The 19,832-nt window shown below is 45.8% G+C and overlaps 1 protein-coding gene across 1 annotated transcript in view; it reads left to right on the top strand.

Annotated features, from left to right (window-relative positions):
• Positions 1-19,832, top strand: part of Pde8a (phosphodiesterase 8A) — a 122,706-nt gene that overhangs the window by 76,845 nt on the left and 26,029 nt on the right. The window contains exons 6-12 of the mRNA XM_032895106.1: positions 792-846; positions 3,420-3,508; positions 9,291-9,369; positions 10,789-10,926; positions 16,887-16,975; positions 18,791-18,842; positions 18,925-18,967. Of these exons, the coding sequence (XP_032750997.1) occupies positions 792-846; positions 3,420-3,508; positions 9,291-9,369; positions 10,789-10,926; positions 16,887-16,975; positions 18,791-18,842; positions 18,925-18,967 (545 nt within the window). The remainder of the gene's footprint in view (positions 1-791; positions 847-3,419; positions 3,509-9,290; positions 9,370-10,788; positions 10,927-16,886; positions 16,976-18,790; positions 18,843-18,924; positions 18,968-19,832) is intronic.

Here is a 19,832-nt window from a genome sequence, read left to right as displayed (position 1 = left end):
TCAATGCAGTGTTATCAACAGATGGCAAAATAAGGGCTTGCCTGTGACCGGAGAGCCCGTGAAGTCTGACTTTCATTACTGCTTAGCACTTTATTTTTCTTCTTTGACCTCAGGGAGGGAGTTCAGCTCTCAGGTTTAGTTTTCTGACTTTGAACTGCTATTTGCAGACAAGCTATTAAGAAAATTCCATTCTCTTAAGAGTGAAGGTTGTGAAGAGGAGTCTTTGTAGGGCCTTTAGTTCAGGTAACTGTAAGGGTTTGAGTGACATATAAAATCTTCTCAACTTAGAGCAAGGAGAGGAGGCTATAGACGCAAGAGAGCAAATCCTTAAATATGCATGCTTTCTAGTCAGTATATATAGACAGACAGCTTCTGTGCCCTTTAGCCTTTTTGGCATGGAAGAGAGAATTTAATAGTTTCAATAAGAGAGAGTTATATATTAAATATATACCTGGACACTATTCAGTTGTTAACATAACCTTTGTATTTAAAGTATTAAGATACCTAGGCACAACACCAGGAACCTGCAGCCCAGTATTCAGGAGGCCCAGGAAAAGGACTGGTGGCTTGAGCCTAAGAGTTTGTGGCCAGCCTGAGTCACTAGCAAGTCCCTATCCCCACTAAACCAGTTATAAAAAATATCCTGCCAAAAGACCAAATGCTAAATTGAGAGAGGAAATAATTTTACACTTCGTAGGCATATGTCTAACTTATGTGAAAGTGCCTGTTCTGTGACTGTTGACTGTGGAGATTAGTGAACACTGCCTAATCCTTACCGTCTTCCTCTGAAGGGTGGACAAAGAAGAGGTGTCTTTAATGCCCTTCCTTGCCGCTGGCTTCACGCGGGTATGTACCTACTTCTTTGATGTACCGTGTAATTCAGTGTGAGAAAGTTTTACCTCAGTTCAGTGTCCAGCAAAACATTTGAATTATTTGAAGAAAAAAATTGCTTCTGTTCTGTGTCACACTTTGTTTTGACTTTGAAATCTGATAGTCTAATCTGTAACCTTCATTTCCTTAGCCTCAAAGCTGTGCCTGCCAGAGCAGTAAACAGCCTGTACTGCCATGCTCCTTACAAATCACATTACAGTGCCTTTATGTCAGCTTGAAGTTATGAAGTCAGTCCAGTGATTCTGGAGAGGCAGCCCACGTGCTGGGGCCTCCCCTCTACTTCCTCCATAAAGCCCAAGGCTTCTCAGGATTTCAGCCTGCTGATTGTGGATGGCTATGGGAGTTGGGTGTAGTGAGCGGGCGAACACTTGCTTAGGATGTAGAAGGCCTTGGGTTTGATCCCAGCACTGAAACACAAAATCAGAAGGCGTAGGGAGACGATGGGGGGCACGGCACCCACCTGTAACCCCAGCGCTGAGTAAATAGTTGAGGGAAAAACGGCTTGGTAGCCATGTAACATCCACCCAGTGAAAAATCTGGCTCTGTGGTAGGCTATTTATTGCAGTGGATAAACAGACATGATTTCTGTCTCTGCCCCATATTGATCTGACTGGGATTGGTAGACAGTGGTCTGAGAGCTCAGTTTTCTCCTCAGTGAGAGTTGTTCCAAGGTCTCACTGGCAGAGCAGTTGGTGATCCTTGTTTGTCTCAAGGCCTCCACCCCATCTGGTGGAGCAGCATGAGCACTGTACCCAGAAATACCCTCTTGCTGTCCCTGGCTAGTCACTTGTAGGCACCTGTATGTATGGGCAGCCATCTTGGGTGTTCCCTGAAGTCCTGGCTGCCATGGGCAGAAGGTCTATGCTCAGCATCTGCCAGGAGGTGAGAGCTAGGAGAGACATCCCTGATCTCCGGGTGAGAAGGGCTTGGCCTATAGGCATGCAGCCCTACTGTGTCCCTGACCTCAGTCCTTGCCCCTTCCCCACTACGGTAGCATTAGCTTTCTTTTCTTTTTAAACAATTTCTATCTCTTTGTTATGCCCGCATACGTGTCTGTGCACCGTGTATGTACTTGGTGCCATCAGAGCAGAAAGGGGGTGTCAGATTCCCTGGAACTTACAGATGGGTGTTAGCCACCTTGTAGGTGTTAGCAATTGAAATTGGATCGTCCGGAAGAGTAGCCAGTGCTCTTAACCATCAAGCCAACACTTTAGCCCCACTACCTGATGTTTTCATTCCTGTAGCAGTTTGGAGGCAGAATGCTTCTTCCTGTTCTTACGGAGGTCTGTGGTAGGTGGGAACAGCATTGCTTTTCATGTATAAGTGAGGGGGCAAGCTCAGAAAGAGTCTCATTAGGACACTCTTAATGCACAGCTTTTAACTGGCATGTCCTAGATTGCTTGTCACTCAGACAAGACACAAATCATGCACATCTGCCTTCACCTTGCCGGCAGAGAGACCTCCTCAAGCAGCCCATGCCCTATACTGAACTGACCGGGATTGGTACAGTGGTCTAAGAGCTCAGTTTTAGTCAGAGTTACTGTGCATTAACTGTGCAGGTAAAAGCAAAGAACTCTTTCAGAAACAGGAGTGAATCTGCTCATGAGTGTCTTTTGTCAGAATGAAACTATAGTTGGACTTCTAGCCGTGAGTCCCCTGTTAGCCAGTTCTATACCAGTAGACTGTATTTTGGACTCGAAGTAGTCAGGAAAACATTCCGTACATGAATATGTATAGACTTTTTCTTGTTACTGTTTCCAAAATAATACAGTATGACAGCTGTTTGTATAGCATTTACCTTGTGTTTGGTAGTGTAAGTATTCTAGAGGTCATTAATGTATACAGGAAGATAGCATCATTTATATGTAAATGCTGGGCCATTTTCTGTAAGGGAGTTGTGCAGGCTCTGTGGGTACCCTCAGACCTGTGGGTATGTGACAACATAGTGACTTCTAAGATACCGTAATGAGCTACATTATTTGATGGTAGAATGGATTCTATTTCTTGTAACTGTGCAGTCTGTCTTGTTGTGGGATTTTTCAATGACATAAAAGTTGCCATATAGAACACTTAATATCCACAACAGTAAGAGACACTGGGCGAACACCATGCCTTCTCCTGGTACCTTGATGTGGAGAATGAGTACCAGTCAGTTCCTTCGGTTGTTAGTGCAAAATGTTACTCAAGTAGGAGTTCCCTTCTGGAGCCACAGATGTAAGCAGAAGTATAATGTGCTTCCGTGTACAGGGAGCTTGTCTTACTATTTGAGAAACTCCTTGAAAATCCTATCAGCAAGACTGGTTAATACATTTACTTTCTACATAGTGTAACCATGGAACCTTAGTGTTTCTAATTTTCAAGCTAATTTGGTGCATTTAACTTTGATCTCTTATCCTCTGTTGTACGTTAATGACTATGAAGTAGTTTTAAATTTTCAGTAGCCAAATTGAAAGGCTTGTTTAGAATTTCTTTTGCGGCATACATCAAAGGTGCTTCTTTATCTACAAAGCTGCCCTTTCTGTTTATAGAGGTATATAGAAAACCCCAACGTCATGGCCTGTTATAATGAACTGCTCCAGTTGGCATTTGGAGAGGTGCGATCACAGCTGAAACTCAGGTAATGCTGTCCTGCTCAAAAGCCCACTAGACCCGGGCACACTTGCAAGCAAGGGTGTTTCGGCCATAGCTGATAGCAGTTAAAGTAGGAGAAGTGTAAGTCAGCTGCCATAGGGACCTGAATCAGAGCCGCAGTATTCACAGGAATACCCGGGGGGCCTGCAGTCCCCCGCACTGAAGAGCCCGAGGACCCCTGGGGCTTAGTGACCAGCAGGTCTAGCTGAGTCAGTGAGTTCAGGTTCAATGAGAGACTCCGACTCAAAAAGTAAAGTGGAGACCAATTGCTGGCCTCTGCACATATATCATCATCGTTGTTGTTTTTGTTTTGTTCTGTTTCATTTAAGATGTGATAGATAGTGGGCTGCCAGTCTTTCTCAGCAGACTTTCTGGAATCCGTCTCAATGTCTGATGAGCGACTCCCATTTAAACTTGAGACCTCAAAGCAGTAGTAAGTGAGAAAAAAGTAAGATACAAAACCACACATCCTGGATTTTCTGTTTTGTGTGCTAAGGGGAAAATACTTGAAATATACCACACCCACTAGAGTGCCATTTTTCTCTGGCAACTGATATTTTTTTCTATTCTACATTACCAATTTTGTCATTAATTCTCTTTTTGTTTGTTGAGACAGGATCTCATGTAGCGTAGGTTGGCCTGGAACTTGCTGCGTAGCCAAGGTTGGCCTCGATGTTGAACTTGGAATAGTCATTTCTTTCTTTTTATTTTCTTAAAAATTTTTTATTAGATATATATTTCAATAACATATTTCAAATGTTATTCCCCTTCCTGGGTTCCTGTCCATAATCCCCTATTCCCTACACTCCCCTTCCCCCATACAGGTATTCCCTGCATACATTCCCCTTACTGCTCCCTCTATATTCCCCTGCACTGGGGGGTCCAACCTTGGCAGGACCAAGGGCTTCCCCTTCCACTGGTGCCCCAACAAGTCTATTCTCTGCTACATACTCAGTTGGAGCCCTGGGTCAGTCCATGTATAGTCTTTCTGTAGTGGTTTAGTCCCTGGAAGCTCTGGTTGGTTGGCATTGTTCTTATGGGGTTGCAAGCTCCTTCAACTCTTTCAATCCTTCCTCTAATTCCCCCCAAGGGGGTCCTGTTCTCAGTTCGGTGGTTTGCTGCTAGCATTGACCTCTGTATTGGACATGCTCTGGATGTGTCTCTCAGGAGAGATCTATATCCAGTCCCTTTCAGCATGAATTTTTTTAGCTTCATCAATCTTATCTAGTTTTTTTTTTTTTTTTTTTTTTTGGTTCTTTTTTTTTCGGAGCTGGGGACCCGAACCCAGGGCCTTGCGCTTCCTAGGCAAGCGCTCTACCACTGAGCTAAATCCCCAACCCCAATCTTATCTTGTTTTGGTGGATATATATATATGGGCCACATGTGGGGCAGGCTCTGAATGGCTCTGAATGGCCATTCCTTGAGTCTCTGCTCTAAACTTTGGTTCCATGTCCCCTCCTATGGATATTTTTCCCCCTTTTAAGAAGGAGTGGGAGCATCTGCATTTTGGTCATCCTTCTTCTTGAGCTTCCTGTGGTCTGTGGATTGCATCTTGGCTAATTCAAGCTTTTTGGCTAGTATCCACTTATCAATGAGTGCGGAATCCTCATTTCTTAGCTGTCTGAGTGCTTGACTCATAAGCCTTTGCCACCATGTGCAGCTGAAATTTTTTTTCTTTTTAAATAAGAAACAAGTAGATATTTGTAGATCAAGTAAGAAAAAAAAGGTTTTAAATGCTCCCAGGTTCCCAGAAGAATAAAGGCAGCCATTCTCCTCATTCTGTATCTCTTCCGTGCCCAGCTATTTAGCATTTTTTTAAATTGGGGACCAAAGACAGATCCTTGTTCTGTATGTATATGCCTAAGGCAGATAAAAAGCCATCGAAATTGAAGTGTTACAATTTGTAGGCAGCAGTATAAGGCCCCATATGTAGGAAAGACATGCACGTAGAATAAAATTAATTACTACAGTGTAGAAGCATTGTCACTAAGCGGAAACGTCAAAGGCTGGATGAGAGAAGTCATGCGACTCAGCTGAGAGCTCACAAGTGCTCACCGGTGCTTAGTTCACTTGCCTGTGACTCACACTTACTTGTGCACGTATCTATTTTGAGGCAGGGTCTCAATGTCTATCACAGGCTGATCTTGAACTCGCAGAGGTCTGCCTGCCTCTGCCTCCTGAGTTGCTGGAATCAAACAGCACACCTGGCCTGTAATTTACACTTTTAATACTATAGTTGTTTTCTTTTCCCACCCCCTGAGGTTGGTAACTTCAAACTTTCTTCCTCAGTACCTCAGTGTAGTGAACACAGTAGCACCAGCATATCGTCCTGCACTGAAACCCTGGGCCTCCTTTACCCACTCCTGGGTCTTGTCGCTGTGTCCCAGCTCTTCTCAGTTTCTCCAGACTATTCAATTATTTTTGTCTTCACTTACTCTTGGAGTAAGGTCACTATCTTTTGCCTGGATTATTGGATTCTCAGTCAGACTCCCTACCACTACCTCATACTTCCTCTTGTTTAGTCTTCACACAGCATTTGTGTTTCTGCCTTGAAATCCTCCACTGAGTTCAAGGCAAAGTCCAGATTCCCAGATGTGGCCCCCACGACTCTCCTGAATCTGTCTCTCCTGATTCCATGCTCGCTTTCTCAGTTCCCATCATGCCTTGCTCTAGCTGGCAGCCAACAGAGATGTACATTACAAAGGGAAGAGAAACGTGGGGCTGGAGATAGTGAGTAGAGAGACCTGTTCCCGGTGCAGGAGGCCCGAAGCACAGCCTTGTTCCTGCAGTGTCACCGACTAGAATGTAGAGACGCTGATGATCAGGGTGGCAGTCAAATCACACAGAGAGGAGCTTTTCAGTGCACAGGATTCTGACAGCTGCCTAATTATTTGGAAAAGAAATTAACGTATCCCAGTTTCACTCCCTACCCCAAATAACCACCAGTAAACTAAAAGCTTAAATGTAGAGCCATGCTAAATTCTTAAAAAATATAAGCAAGATATTTGATTGGATGATGAGTCATTTTAGAGTGGCTGTGGCATAAAGACTGAGTTTCACAAAGGAAGAGAAACCAATCAAGTAACAGAAAAACACTGGGCTTTTCTATACTTAAAAGGGAACAAACCCTGAAATAATGTTAAAGTTACAGGAAAATGAGTAGAAAGGTTATTTGTTGCGTTTCCAATGGGCATGAATTAGGTTAATATCCTAAATAAGGAGCTTTGATGACTCAAATAATGAAATACTCCAGTAAGAAAATATGGGAAGCCAGGCACAAGCAATTCACAAGTCAGAGCACCGGAGAAGAAGTCACCTGAACTAGCAGTCAGAGGAACAAGAATGGAGACGTCGGACTTGCCCCGCCTACCCCGCTGGCCCGCCCCACCCGCTCACCCTGTTCTGCTCTGGCTGAGAGAGTGAGGAGTGAAGAGTTTCCGGGCTTCTTACAGGCCCAGTCCTCTGAGCAGCTCACATCAGAGGTGGGACAGACAGAGGTCTGTCTGTCCTCTGTTGTTGTTTGTTTCATTCTGAACTCACCATGTAGACCAGGCTGGCACCTGTTTCTGTCTCCCAAGTTCTTTTTATCAACTGAGCCACCTCACCAGCTGGTTTAGGGTTTTATTTTTAATTATGTGTATGGGGGTGGGGTTGTGTAAATGGGCACAGGTGCCTGCAGGAACCAGAGGCATCAGATTCCCTGGAGCGGGAGTAACTGACACTTATGAGCTGCCTGACCTGGGTGTTGGGAGTTGAACTGATGGCACTGATAGAGCAGCACGTGGATGGAATCCTGATCATTTTTTTAAAAAAAAATTAATTTTATTATTCTTATTAGGTGTCTATGTGTGTGCTGTGGCAGGGGTGGGGGTATTGTGTGTATAACTGCAGGTGTCCTCAGCATCCAGAGCAAGGTGCTAGGTCCCATGGAGCTGCTCTTACAGGCTGTTGTGAGCTGTCTGATGTGGAACTGGGAAGGAAACTCAGGTCCCCTGGAAGAATAGTAAGTGCTCTTAGCCATTGGGCCGTCTCTCCAGCTCCTTGCTTCTAATTTTTCTTCTTATTGGAAATTGATTTATTTACATTGTAGGTTTGTGGCTGTGGATGTGGGCACACACAGTGTATATGTGGAGGTCAGAGGGCACCTGGGGAGTCTTCTCTCTTTCTGACCACACGAGTCCGGAGAGCATACTCAGGCTGTGGGGGTTAGCAGGAGACCTTTACTGTGTCGAGGCTTCCTCTTGTTTTCAGTAACAGCTTTTTTGAGCAAGAAGATGAAGGAGCATTGTTGCTTCTAAAGTTCTTACTTGCCTACTCTCTGCACTCTGTGTATAAGCAGGTAGTTGCTCAGGGTTTTAGTCTTGTGAGGCAAGAGAGCCTTGTGGTCATGCTTTGGGGATTCCTACCTAAGAGGAGTCTGGAAGCAGCCCGCGTGCCTCCTCGTGGGGCTTTGATGAAAATACTTAGGTGTAACCTTATAGTAAAATATATGGTGATTGAACATGGTGATGGAGAGCCACGATTGTTGTTAGTTCACTGAGAGAAAGAGACGATAAAGCTATGAGAATGATTACATTTTTACAAATGTACGTGTTGACGTACATGTTTGTAAAAGCAACTCCCCAGAGTGCTTGCTCGCTATGTCTAAGCGTGGGCTTCAGATGCTCTCCCCTGGTCTAGTGAACAGCCTTAGGAGACAGACGTCACGTGCCATTCCATTTGCCAGTCACAGGTTACTCAGTGGTTTTCTTGTGTCCCAGAGCTGAGAACGCACCAGCACACTTCTAGAACAGACAGTTTTACTAACTCCAGGCCCACACCCCTATTTTACTCTCTGTGTTTGGATTTGCCTGTTTTAGACATTTTATATAAATGGAGTCATACAGTGTGTGGTCCCTTGTAACTGAGTCCTTGCATTTAAATATCTTTTTATGGCACACCTGTACCATAGCATAGATAGCAGGACTTCACTGGGTTTTATTTCTGTATAGTATTCCATTTTATGCATATATCACATTTAATTATTCATTCTTTGCTGGCGCACATCAGAGCTGTTAGTCCTGGCCGGCTGTTATGAACAAGGTTCAGTGCCAACATATGCTCTCCTTTTGTTAAGTATGTAACCCGGAGTGGATACACATGGTGATTTTGTGTCTAACCACTGAGGAGTTTCTCCACTGTTCCCAGTCTCACATCCCTGTGAGCCGTGCGCGATGGCATCGCTAATTCTGTCCCTTCTTACTCTTGTGGTGTGGTGAGCAGCCACTTTGTTATGTTTCTCACGTTCGTCAGTGAACAGTGCTGCCTGTGTAGTTAAGAGAGTGTTTAAAGCATGACGGTGTGGATGTGCTCACAGGGGAAGACTCGGTGAAGGGAGCAGGCGGCAGAGCTGAGCCTCCCAGGTGCCCCCAAGTCTGTGAAAAGAATGACTTGAAATAATACTCCAATGGCTGCCTCCCCGGTGCCAGGCCAGGCAGCAAGCCTGACTCTCTTCTCTCACTTAGCCCTTATGAAGGTTCTTCGGTGCTGGAAAGGGACATTCTAGGTGCTCAGGGCCCCACGACTACAGTGGTGTGTCCCTACCATCAGGGCTGTACACAGTACCAGGGCTGCAGAAGGTCGTCTTCATGGTTTCAGACATTTCCTCGTTCACCTCAGAACCAGACACTAGCTCCTTAAGTAAGCTGCTGCAGTGGCTGCGACTGTGGAGGACTTAGTAGCTGTGAGAACGTAATACGCTCACCAGACCTTTTGTTCTGTCCATCAAGGGCTTGTAACTCAGTGTTCACTGCGTTAGAGAAGAGTCAAGAAGCGATTGAGATCACAAGTGAGGACCACATCATCCAGGTTTGTTATTTGGGAAATGTCTGCCTCTGCTTTTATTTTGTTTGTTCTTGTTCTTAGGATTGTAGCCCCACAATTTGATTTTTTTTTCTTCTGGAAGTCCAAGAACCCATTCTCCCTCTCCCCTTACCCCTCCCAGACGATTGTAAGAGCAAAATCAATAAAATATGTAATTTGAAGTAAATTCTCTAGATAAGAAAATTATTTCTTATGGAAGTAGAAATGTAGAAATGGTCGCTCTTGTCTCATTATTTCCCCTGGGGTGGCTGGGTGTTTTAACCAAGAGAGACTCACTCAGGAGGCTGTGCCAGGCTGACGGCAGGCAAGCTTTCTCACAGTTTTTGGAGGCAGTTTAAACCTGTAAAAACTTTCTAAAAACAGTTAACAATTCAGAAAATAGCAGACTACCATTATTAGCAAAGCTGGTTTCTGTCAGAGAAAAGTAGGTATCTATGAAGATGACACGGCTCTTACTGCTCCAGGACGGCTGGTCCAGGGAAGGAGCCCTTTACTCTAAATGAAATCCATTTTGATTGTATCATTGGATCTCACCTTATGGCCCCTTTTGTTACTGGTGCGGACATTTGGGAGTCGGTGCTGAGAGGCAGCTCGGGCCGTGAGTTGAGGGCCCAGGCTTCTGTCTGCCCCAGACAGGGGTGTATCTTTGTGCAAGTCACTTAGTCTAGCCGAATCTGCTTTCTCTTAGTACACACGGGAGTGACAGTAGCAGCAGCCACCCACTGCTATGCTACGAAAGCAAAACCTGTCATAAGGTCTGAGGATTGCCCGAGCTCACGTGTCACGTGCTTGCTCAAGGCTCTCCTGAAGAAGGCAGGTCCTGATGGTGACTGTCAGCTCTGCTTCATCACCACCAACACATGCTCAGTGTGCTCGTGGGTTTCCCTCGTCTTTTCATCCTGTTTGAAACTCAGCATCACCCTTTCCTGGATACCCACTTTCTGCTGTGTAGCTGCTCTCCACACATTGTTCATTTGATTCGTACCAGAGAGTCGTGTTTTTATTCTCACCACCCAGAAGGGCACGTGGATGAAGTTCCTGCAGAGACCAGAGGGCAGAGCCTGGGGTTTTACAGCCCAGCCCGTACATGATTTCACTGTAGCTGGTCTGGGCAGCTCTGGTGTAGCAGCCTGGGTTTGTGCTGAGAACATGCCTTCCTTGGTCTTCATTGAAGTTGGAGAGCGCCTGCTGCCACTCTGGAGTCAGAAGGACACAGCAGGAAGCTCAGCCATGTGTCACCTAAGCAGAAGCCTCCCATAATGCAATGCTCTAGTGGCCGTGGAACGCTCATAATGAAGTCCAAGCATCTGGGTTTTCACGAGATGGGCGGTACTTAGGGGGAAGACTTCAGTTTTTTCAGAACATCTGTAAATTCACTTAATTTTTTCTTTTGTCTCTTTCCAGTATGCAAACCCTGCATTTGAAACAACAATGGGTTATCAGTCGGGAGAACTAATAGGGAAGGAGTTAGCACAAGTGCCCATCAATGAGAAGAAAGGTGACTTGCTGGATGCCATAAATTCCTGTGTCACAATCGACAAGGTAAGTAAGATGTTAGTGCTGTCATCACTTCCGGGTAAGGAGGAAGACTCAGCACCATGTGTGGCAGTGGCCTTGGCCTTACTCTGTTCCCAGCAGTCCTGTCGATCTCACTTTACAGATGCAGAGCTGAAGCCAAGGATGCGTTGTGATTAGCCAGCAAGCGCGATAACTGGGACTGACCTTAACTGACTGTTTATCTGAGAGGGTGTGTGCCTGGAAAGTTGGTATCCTTGGTAACTGACCTTTTAAGTAGTAGATGTTGGTACGTGGTCCGGGATAAGGGTTGCCAGTGAGGCAGGACACCCTTAGAGAATGTCTGAGCCTCAGTCATTCATGGAGCAATTTTCAAATACCAGTTGCGTGCCAAGACTGTGCTGAATTCTGCCACAGAAGGATGGTCAAAGCAAGACCATTGCCTGAGAGAACTCAGTTTCCAGAGTTGGGAACAGGAGGGATCGTTGCTGACTGGGAGAAGTAGTATATGAGAGTGCTGAAGGAGGAGGAGGAGGAGGAGGAGGAGCAGTGCAGTCGGCCAGACCTTTCCTGTGGGCTCTCGGCACCTCCTGGTGCCAGGTGTGGGGTACCATGAGAGGAAAGAACCGTAGGTAGACACAGCTTGGTTTCAGGTTTGAAGTTCAGGGTGGTGTTTGTCTTACTGGGAGGAGCAGAGGGTCTTCTGACAAGAGACCAAAGACTGCGATGGGCATAGAGATCTCAGCACCCTGGCAGGCTGGGTTAGAGGACATTGTCTTCGGGGCCTTCCCTTGGCATGCAGTTCTGTCACTTCTCCCCTTTGGTGGTGCTTGGAGGCAGAGGTTTTGTTTTGAGACGGGATCTCTCTCTCTGTAGACCAAGTTGCCCTCAAACTTACAAAGATCCACAAGCTTCTGCCTCCCCTTTACTGGGATTAAAGGTGTTTACCAGCATGCCTGGCTTATTTTTTTTAAGCTGGTGATTCTGTTGTTGGGTATCAACTAGTCCAGACCTCTGCCAGGCAAGCTGGACCCCTCTCACTGAGGAGAACCAACGGTGACAGGGCATGTGGTCACTGTATGAAATTCGTGTGCAGTGTCTCACTTCTGCTAGAGTAACACTGTTGGGGACCAGTGGCAAAAGCCTCAAGTCTGAATAGCAGAAACTCTCTAGAGACTTAAAACGATTATGAACAAAACCCAGGAAGACTTTTATGGTATTGGCCTATTTACTACTCTATTTCTAAAAGGAGTCTGGCCATTTACTTAGTGTATTGAGTGTTTAGGGTGTGTGTAAAGATGATTCTGCCCATTCAGCAGCCTGCTGGTTCACTGAGGTGAGAGGGCAGACCTCTTTCTAATTCAATCTCTGTAAGGGAAGGGCTAGCAGAGGGGTCAGTGGCCTTGTGGGACCGTGATGCTGTGGTCAGCAAGGAGAGCTCAAATGTCCACTAGGGCCCCACATGGCCGAACAGAGGAGACTCAGCAAATGGTCAGCTGGCCAGAACTGTAGGCATCAGAATGTCAGTTTGGAAACCCTGGGCCAGAGGAGCGATTCCCCTGCAGTTGGGGCAGAGCTGTGCAGATGCTCATCACTGCACAGCCCTTTCTGACAGTTACTGTCTCCGGGGTAGATAGAAATGTTAACTGGAATTTTTAGGTCCACATTCGTGCCTTCTATCACTTCTTCCTGTCAGGGGACTTACAATGCCCTATCTTCCAGGAAGCTAAGCCTTACTTACATGGCCTGTCCCTGTCTAGACATCTTGACTTTTCCTCTTTTGTTGCCCCACCCCTGAAACACACATACATGTACTCAGTGCAGGATAAATATTGGCGATTCCTATGCCTGTCTGTGCTGATATGTGTCCACAGGACTCTTTGACCTTCTTTATTTTCTGTGATCCTCTTCCTTCCTCACTGAAGCTCCACTTCCCTACTCCACTTTCTTCTGTTTCCTCTACAAATTACCTGGACTCTGACCTTTGCCCTCTTGCTCTTGTCCCTCTGTAGGCTGCTGTCACTTAAAATTGTCAGAGAATGATTTTCCTCTTGCCTTTCATGAATAAAAATCCCATCTCTTAATCACTCTCTCTGTTCATAGGTCTTTATACTTTGTCCAAGATCCTTGGAATAAACTGAACCCTCTGCCTTTTGCCTCCTTCAAGGTCATCAATCCTGTTGGCTGCTAATTTCCGTGCTTTGAGTGTGCACGTTTGCCCCTGACCTGGTCCCCACAGTGACGTGTGGTCTCCTCATCTCCAGATTGTCCAGTTGTTCCCTTAGTGTCTGTGTAGATTGCTTAGCCTGGTGGCCAAGACTCTGAGGTTGACCTCAGTCACCCTAGACAAAAGCCTCCTGTTGTTTGATTGTTTATCACGGTACCAGCCTTGGGGACAGGACAGCTGCATGACAATGACTTAATTTTGTGACAATGATTGCCAAAGGGGACTACATCAATAGCTGTGGAAGCCCGGCCTGATAAGCTGCTTGGGCCAGAGCAGCAGGGAAGCAGGAGTCTGACTGTGCAGTGGGAACTCATGTGGGGACAGGACTGTGCAAAAGCCCGCATCCCAAACAGGCTGGCTCCTGGACTCACTGGGTTTCAGACTTACGAACTAGAAGCCTCTCTGACCATGGGCTAAGGAAGTATTCTTCCTCTTTGGAGTTCAACCTCACAGTGATACATAACTGTTTTGTATATTTATAATTAGTAAATATGGTTGATGCTAGATACACTTTTTTTAACATTGGTGACTGGAAAACTTATATTTAACATTGTTCCCCAAGCCAGGACAGTGACTTGATCATTGCTCCTATGATGCTGGCATGGCCTGTTAGACCTTGGCTTGGGTCTGTCAGTTGTCTGAGTTTCTTCAGAAAGAGCTAAGAAGGACATTCTGAATATATCATTCAATGTGCTGGTCACTTGAGCCTGTTGACCTGCTGTTTCTTTCTCTCTCCTTCACTCCCTCTTTTCTTTTTCATGTAATGTAACACTTCTATTGAGATGTAATTTTCACACCATACAGTCTACCATTGAAAGTATACAGTTCATAGCACTTGGGGAGCCGAGGCAAGAGGGTTGCTACAAGTGTGAGACCAGTCTAGTCTGTGTAGCAAGTTCCAGGCTAGCCCAGGCTGCACAGTGACAGCCTACCTCAAACAAGTGAACAGTGATTTTAAGTATATTCCTATAGTTGTAGCATGGCTGAGGAAGAACCAGGGCACACCTTCCTTTGCGGTGATGAGGGTAGCTAGGGACTTGTCACAGTTTCCCACATTGACATAGATAGTCTTCTTAGAGCGCTCTTTCCAGGGTGGCTCCATGGCTGTGGAGGTGACGACTGCCTGCTCCTTCCTGTTTGGGGATCCCTGGTTAGCCCGTCCCTGCGCTGCCTGCACATAGGGCTAAGCTGTTATAACCTGCTCTTTTTTATTTTATTTTTTTCTGTTCAGTACTAACTGCAGACAGAGCTAGCTGTTTTTGACATGGTCTTCCTAAAAAATTACTGTTTTCAGAATTATATCATCTAGTAATCAGACTCAGTACCTATTGGGTATCTTCAGAGCTCTGGGTTCAGAGTTCTGAAGGGCCGAGAACATTGTGGGTGCCTCTAGCTAAGCGTCCAACTGGAAGTTTTGGGGATTTTCATAGCTTAGTCCCCAAGTGACTTGTCAGATGAACCCAGATCCTTGGCTGGCCATCTGATGAAGACAAGACCCTAGCTACCCTCATCACCCCAGGGGAAGGTGTGCCCTGGTTCTCCTCAGCCAAGGTTTTCTGTTGTAAGGGTCCCTGCCTCAGGTCATGTGAGCTCTTAAAATCACAGCCCTGGGCTTTTCAGCTTCAGGTCTGTGTTGTGGGGCTACCTGAGCCAGACTAGCTGCTGCAGCACCCCACCCTGCAGAAGGACTGAGCCCCCAGGGCCAGAAGGGCTGAAGCCATTCACAGTAAGGAGGTACTGACCACACACTGCCCTTTGTGCCCTGGCTCAGAGTACACCTGCACCAATACCAAGGCAGAGTGCGGAGTCATACAGTCCTTCATACAGCCATACAGTCCTTCATACAGCCATACAGTCCTTCATACAGTCATACAGTCCTTCACACAGTCATACAGTCCTTCATACAGCCATACAGTCCTTCATACAGTCATACAGTCATACAGTCCTTCATACAGCCATACAGTCCTTCATACAGCCATACAGTCCTTCATACAGCCATACAGTCCTTCATACAGCCATACAGTCCTTCATACAGCCATACAGTCCTTCATACAGCCATCAGTCCCTCATACCATACAGTCCTTCATACAGCCCTTCATACAGCCATACAGTCCTTCATACAGTCATATACAGTCCTTCATAATGGCCATACAGTCCTTCATACAGCCATACAGTCCTTCCTACAGCCATACAGTCCTTCATACAGCCATACAGTCCTTCAACCAGCCATCGGTCCTTCATACACCCATACAGTCCTTCATACACCCATACAGTCCTTCATACAGTCATACAGTCCTTCATACAGCCATACAGTCCTTCATACAGTCATACAGTCCTTCATACGGCCATACAGTCCTTCATACAGCCATACAGTCCTTCATACAGCCATACAGTCCTTCATACAGCCATACAGTCCTTCATACAGCCATCAGTCCTTCATACACCCATACAGTCCTTCATACACCCATACAGTCCTTCATACAGTCATACAGTCCTTCATACAGCCATACAGTCCTTCATACAGCCATACAGTCCTTCATACGGCCATACAGTCCTTCATACGGCCATACAGTCCTTCATACAGCCATACAGTCCTTCATACAGCCATACAGTCCTTCATACAGCCATACAGTCCTTCATACAGCCATACAGTCCTTCATACAGCCATACAGTCCTTCATACAGCCATACAGTCCTTCATACAGCCATACAGTCCTTCATACAGCCATACAGTCCTTCATACAGCCATCAGTCCTTCATACACCCATACAGTCCTTCATACACCCATACAGTCCTTCATACAGTCATACAGTCCTTCATACAGCCATACAGTCCTTCATACAGTCATACAGTCCTTCATACAGCCATACAGTCCTTCATACAGCCATACAGTCCTTCATACAGCCATACAGTCCTTCATACAGCCATACAGTCCTTCATACGGCCATACAGTCCTTCATACAGTCATACAGTCCTTCATACAGCCATACAGTCCTTCATACAGCCATACAGTCCTTCATACAGCCATACAGTCCTTCATACAGCCATACAGTCCTTCATACAGTCATACAGTCCTTCATACAGTCATACAGTCCTTCATACAGTCATACAGTCCTTCATACGGCCATACAGTCCTTCATACAGTCATACAGTCCTTCATACAGCCATACAGTCCTTCATACAGTCATACAGTCCTTCATACAGCCATACAGTCCTTCATACAGTCATACAGTCCTTCATACAGCCATACAGTCCTTCATACAGTCATACAGTCCTTCATACAGCCATACAGTCCTTCATACAGTCATACAGTCCTTCATACAGCCATACAGTCCTTCATACAGTCATACAGTCCTTCATACAGTCATACAGTCCTTCATACAGTCATACAGTCCTTCATACGACCATACAGTCCTTCATATAGCCATACAGTCCTTCATACGGCCATACAGTCCTTCATACAGTCATACAGTCCTTCATACAGCCATACAGTCCTTCATACAGTCAGTGAGAGCCGTGAGAGGCGGGATCAGTGAAGTGAGGGAGTTCTCTCCTGCCAACAGATGGCCGTGGGCCACTGCAGTGACTTGACTTTAGTCAGGTGACTTGACAGGGTGAGGAAGAATATCAGCTTACTCGAATTGCATTTGGCTTTGGGACCATTCTTTATCCTGTTCTTTCATGGTGATTAATGAATCAGAACCAATCCTGGATTTATATTTCAAACCCAAAGCATAATGATACGTGCATTCTATTCCTAGGAGTGGCAAGGAGTTTACCATACCCAAAAGAAAAATGGAGATAACATCCAACAAAATGTGAAGATAATACCTGTCATTGGGCAGGGAGGGTAAGTGGAAAAAAATGTACTTCAGTCAGCAGTCTGTATTTCGAACTGGCTCTGAATACTTGAGTAGACTCCACACTGCTCACAGAAGTGTAAACAGCTCAGAGCAAGGCCGGGGTCCCGCAGAAAGGCCTTCCAGGGCAGTAGTTCCCTGAGGACCTTCCACTTGCAGTCCAGAGCCACCAGACTTGAAATGCTCTTCTTTATGCCGTGTAGATTTGCAAGAGACTTCAATATTTATATTCAAATCAGGTGTACCTCTGTGTTTATAAGCTTTTTATCTAATTGAAAATAGCTATTTCTGCAAAGGCCTATCACAGAGAAAAATATTTTGAATGCTAACAGATGTTCTAGGGGCCGAGGAGCTGGCTCACTGAGGCATGATGTGCTCAGTGTGCAAGCCTGAGAATCTGAGTTCATATCTCCAGCACCCCACAAAAGCCAGGGTGCATCATGCCTGTAACCCTGTCATCGGTGGGGGAGAGACCTAGGGTCTCACTGGCACCCAGCCTGGCTGTGGAATGGTGAGATCCACATTCAGTGAGGAACTCTGTAATAATAATGATAATGATAATGATAATGATAATGATAATGATAATGATAATGGTTAGTAATGTAGAGAAACAATTGAGGAAGACGTTCCCATGTCAACCTCTGTCTGATTCCACACATGGCTGCATGGGCAAGAATGCATGTGCTTAATGCACATACTGTAAATTTATTAAGAGCCTAAAATTTTTAGAGGCTTGTCTCAGACCTGTTCAAAATAATAAGGTTTCCAGAAAACTCTGAGTGTGAATTATAGAATACCCAAAAGTAAAATACACACTTTAATAAGTGATGATCATAGAAAATTAATCTGTAAGGAAAGACCTCACTATGCAAAATGTAAAGTCAGACCGAGGTGTGACACAGAGAGAAGGAGGCCAGGGAGGAAGTGTGGGCTCACGGGCATCAGGAACCGCCTCTGTCCTCTAAGCACTTCCCTCTAGCCAGGCCCTGCTAATGGGGGATGGCCTTCATTTCATCCTAAATGCAGCTCCGTTTGATCAGCACAGTGATGTCTCTCCTTTACACATGAGGAAACTGAGTCATAGAGAGGTCTGCTTTCCGCCCCAGCTCTGACTGCCATGTATGATGGTGCCTGGTGCAGCCCTCAGTGCTGGCCGACCGCACAGTTCGCGTGCTATGTCAGCCGGCTTGGCTGCCGGTTGGTGATCGCCTCAGGGAGGTGGATCTGTGTGGGCTCTCTGGTCTGAGTCTTTGCTCCTTTATGTCCTTTCCAAATCTTTCTTGTGATAAGTATATAGGGATTTGAAACTGAAGGGACAGTAAATGAATGGAGAAGCCGGCAGTTTCTGTGTGCAGCCCTTGTTGCTTTGTCTTAGACATTGGCTTGCCAAGGCTCGTAGGATCTCAGCCTGTGTGGCCTCTGCGGCCTGTGGCTCTCTCTGTGAGTGACTGTAAGCAGACTGCTGGCTGGAGAGCATCAGTATCTCTGGTCAAAAGGACTCATTGGGGACCTAGAGGCTAACGTGTAGCACACTGTTAAAAGCATATGTGTGTTCATACTATCTGTTGTCAAAACTAGGGAAGTGACTGATGAAGTCACGTCTTTTTTCCCCAGACATAAAAGGGTGTTTGTAAAGTTTGGTTCATTTATTGGTGGCCTTGACCTATATATAAAATATATAGTTTTTAGAAGAAAAAATGATCTGAAAGCATTTTATATATTGCTAAAAGGAAGTATTCTTTTTATAATGAAAAATTACCAAATTAGAGTCAGGAGAAAAATAATGCATTGTTTTCTACTTACAGAAAAATCAGACACTATGTGTCCATTATCAGAGTGTGCAACGGCAGCAATAAGGTCGGTAGAGAGCCCAGGTCCTGGTCCTTCAAGCAAGCACGCCACATGATCAAAACTAATGACTTGTAAAATTCCGTTTTAGGTTGAGACCACAACTGAGTGTGTTCAGACCGATAGTCAAACAGGTATGAGGCCCTATTCATTCTCAAGGTTGAGCATTTGGGAGGAAACTCACAGATCCCTTCTATGATTGGCCTGCTTTGTACAGTAGTGGGACCCTGTTTTCCTAGCCCAGCCCAACCCAGCACGGTTTGAGGACTTCAGTGCTGTGGGCATCTTGACCAGTGCCTGGGATGGGTTCTCGCCTGTGTGGGGAGACTGATGGGTCTCATGCGTGGCACGTGTGCACACAGACATGGATGAAGTAGGATTTTATAATCTGAGCTGCGCTTTAAGGGGCAGACAGGGTTGAGTGGACTACCAAAGTACATTAGCATGACATCTTCAACTGGGCTAGTGGTCACTACCATCCTATAGGTATCGTCGGGTTTGCTTTGTCTCATGTCTTCTAATCAACCTCAGACACCATTTGTCCTACGACCCAGGTTTTCTCTGCTCCAAGTGCTTGCTTCCCTCACACACAGGTCATGGCTGTTTGTTGCTCTCGGCCACAGATAAGGGGTGGCCTGTGACACTCTCCATTAGGTGCTGCGAGAGAGGGAAGAGTAAGTCAGAGGAGTCCGAATTAATCATGGTCCTTAAAGGCCACAGAGGAAATCAGGCTTTTTATCCATAGGCAATGGGAGTCTCTGAGGGTTTCAGAGCAGGGGGGAACTTGAGTTCTAAGAAGTTGTTACATGGTGTCTGTAGCTGTTCCCATGGAAGGATGTGCTGCTGTCACATCACGACTGAGAGAGGAAACATTGGTCGGAAAGATGAGATGATGATAAAGAGGAAAAGGGAACAAACGAGGTGATACAGGGCTAGAGAGAAGAGTGAGAAAGGGCAGAGATCTGAGCAGGAGAGTAGGGGGTGGCCATAGGCCTGGGA

Source organism: Rattus rattus, chromosome 2, assembly GCF_011064425.1.
Source record: "Rattus rattus isolate New Zealand chromosome 2, Rrattus_CSIRO_v1, whole genome shotgun sequence".
Taxonomy (NCBI): Eukaryota; Metazoa; Chordata; class Mammalia; order Rodentia; family Muridae; genus Rattus; species Rattus rattus.
The sequence above is the reverse complement of the archived record's forward strand: the minus strand, read 5'-3'. Positions and strand labels throughout refer to the sequence as shown.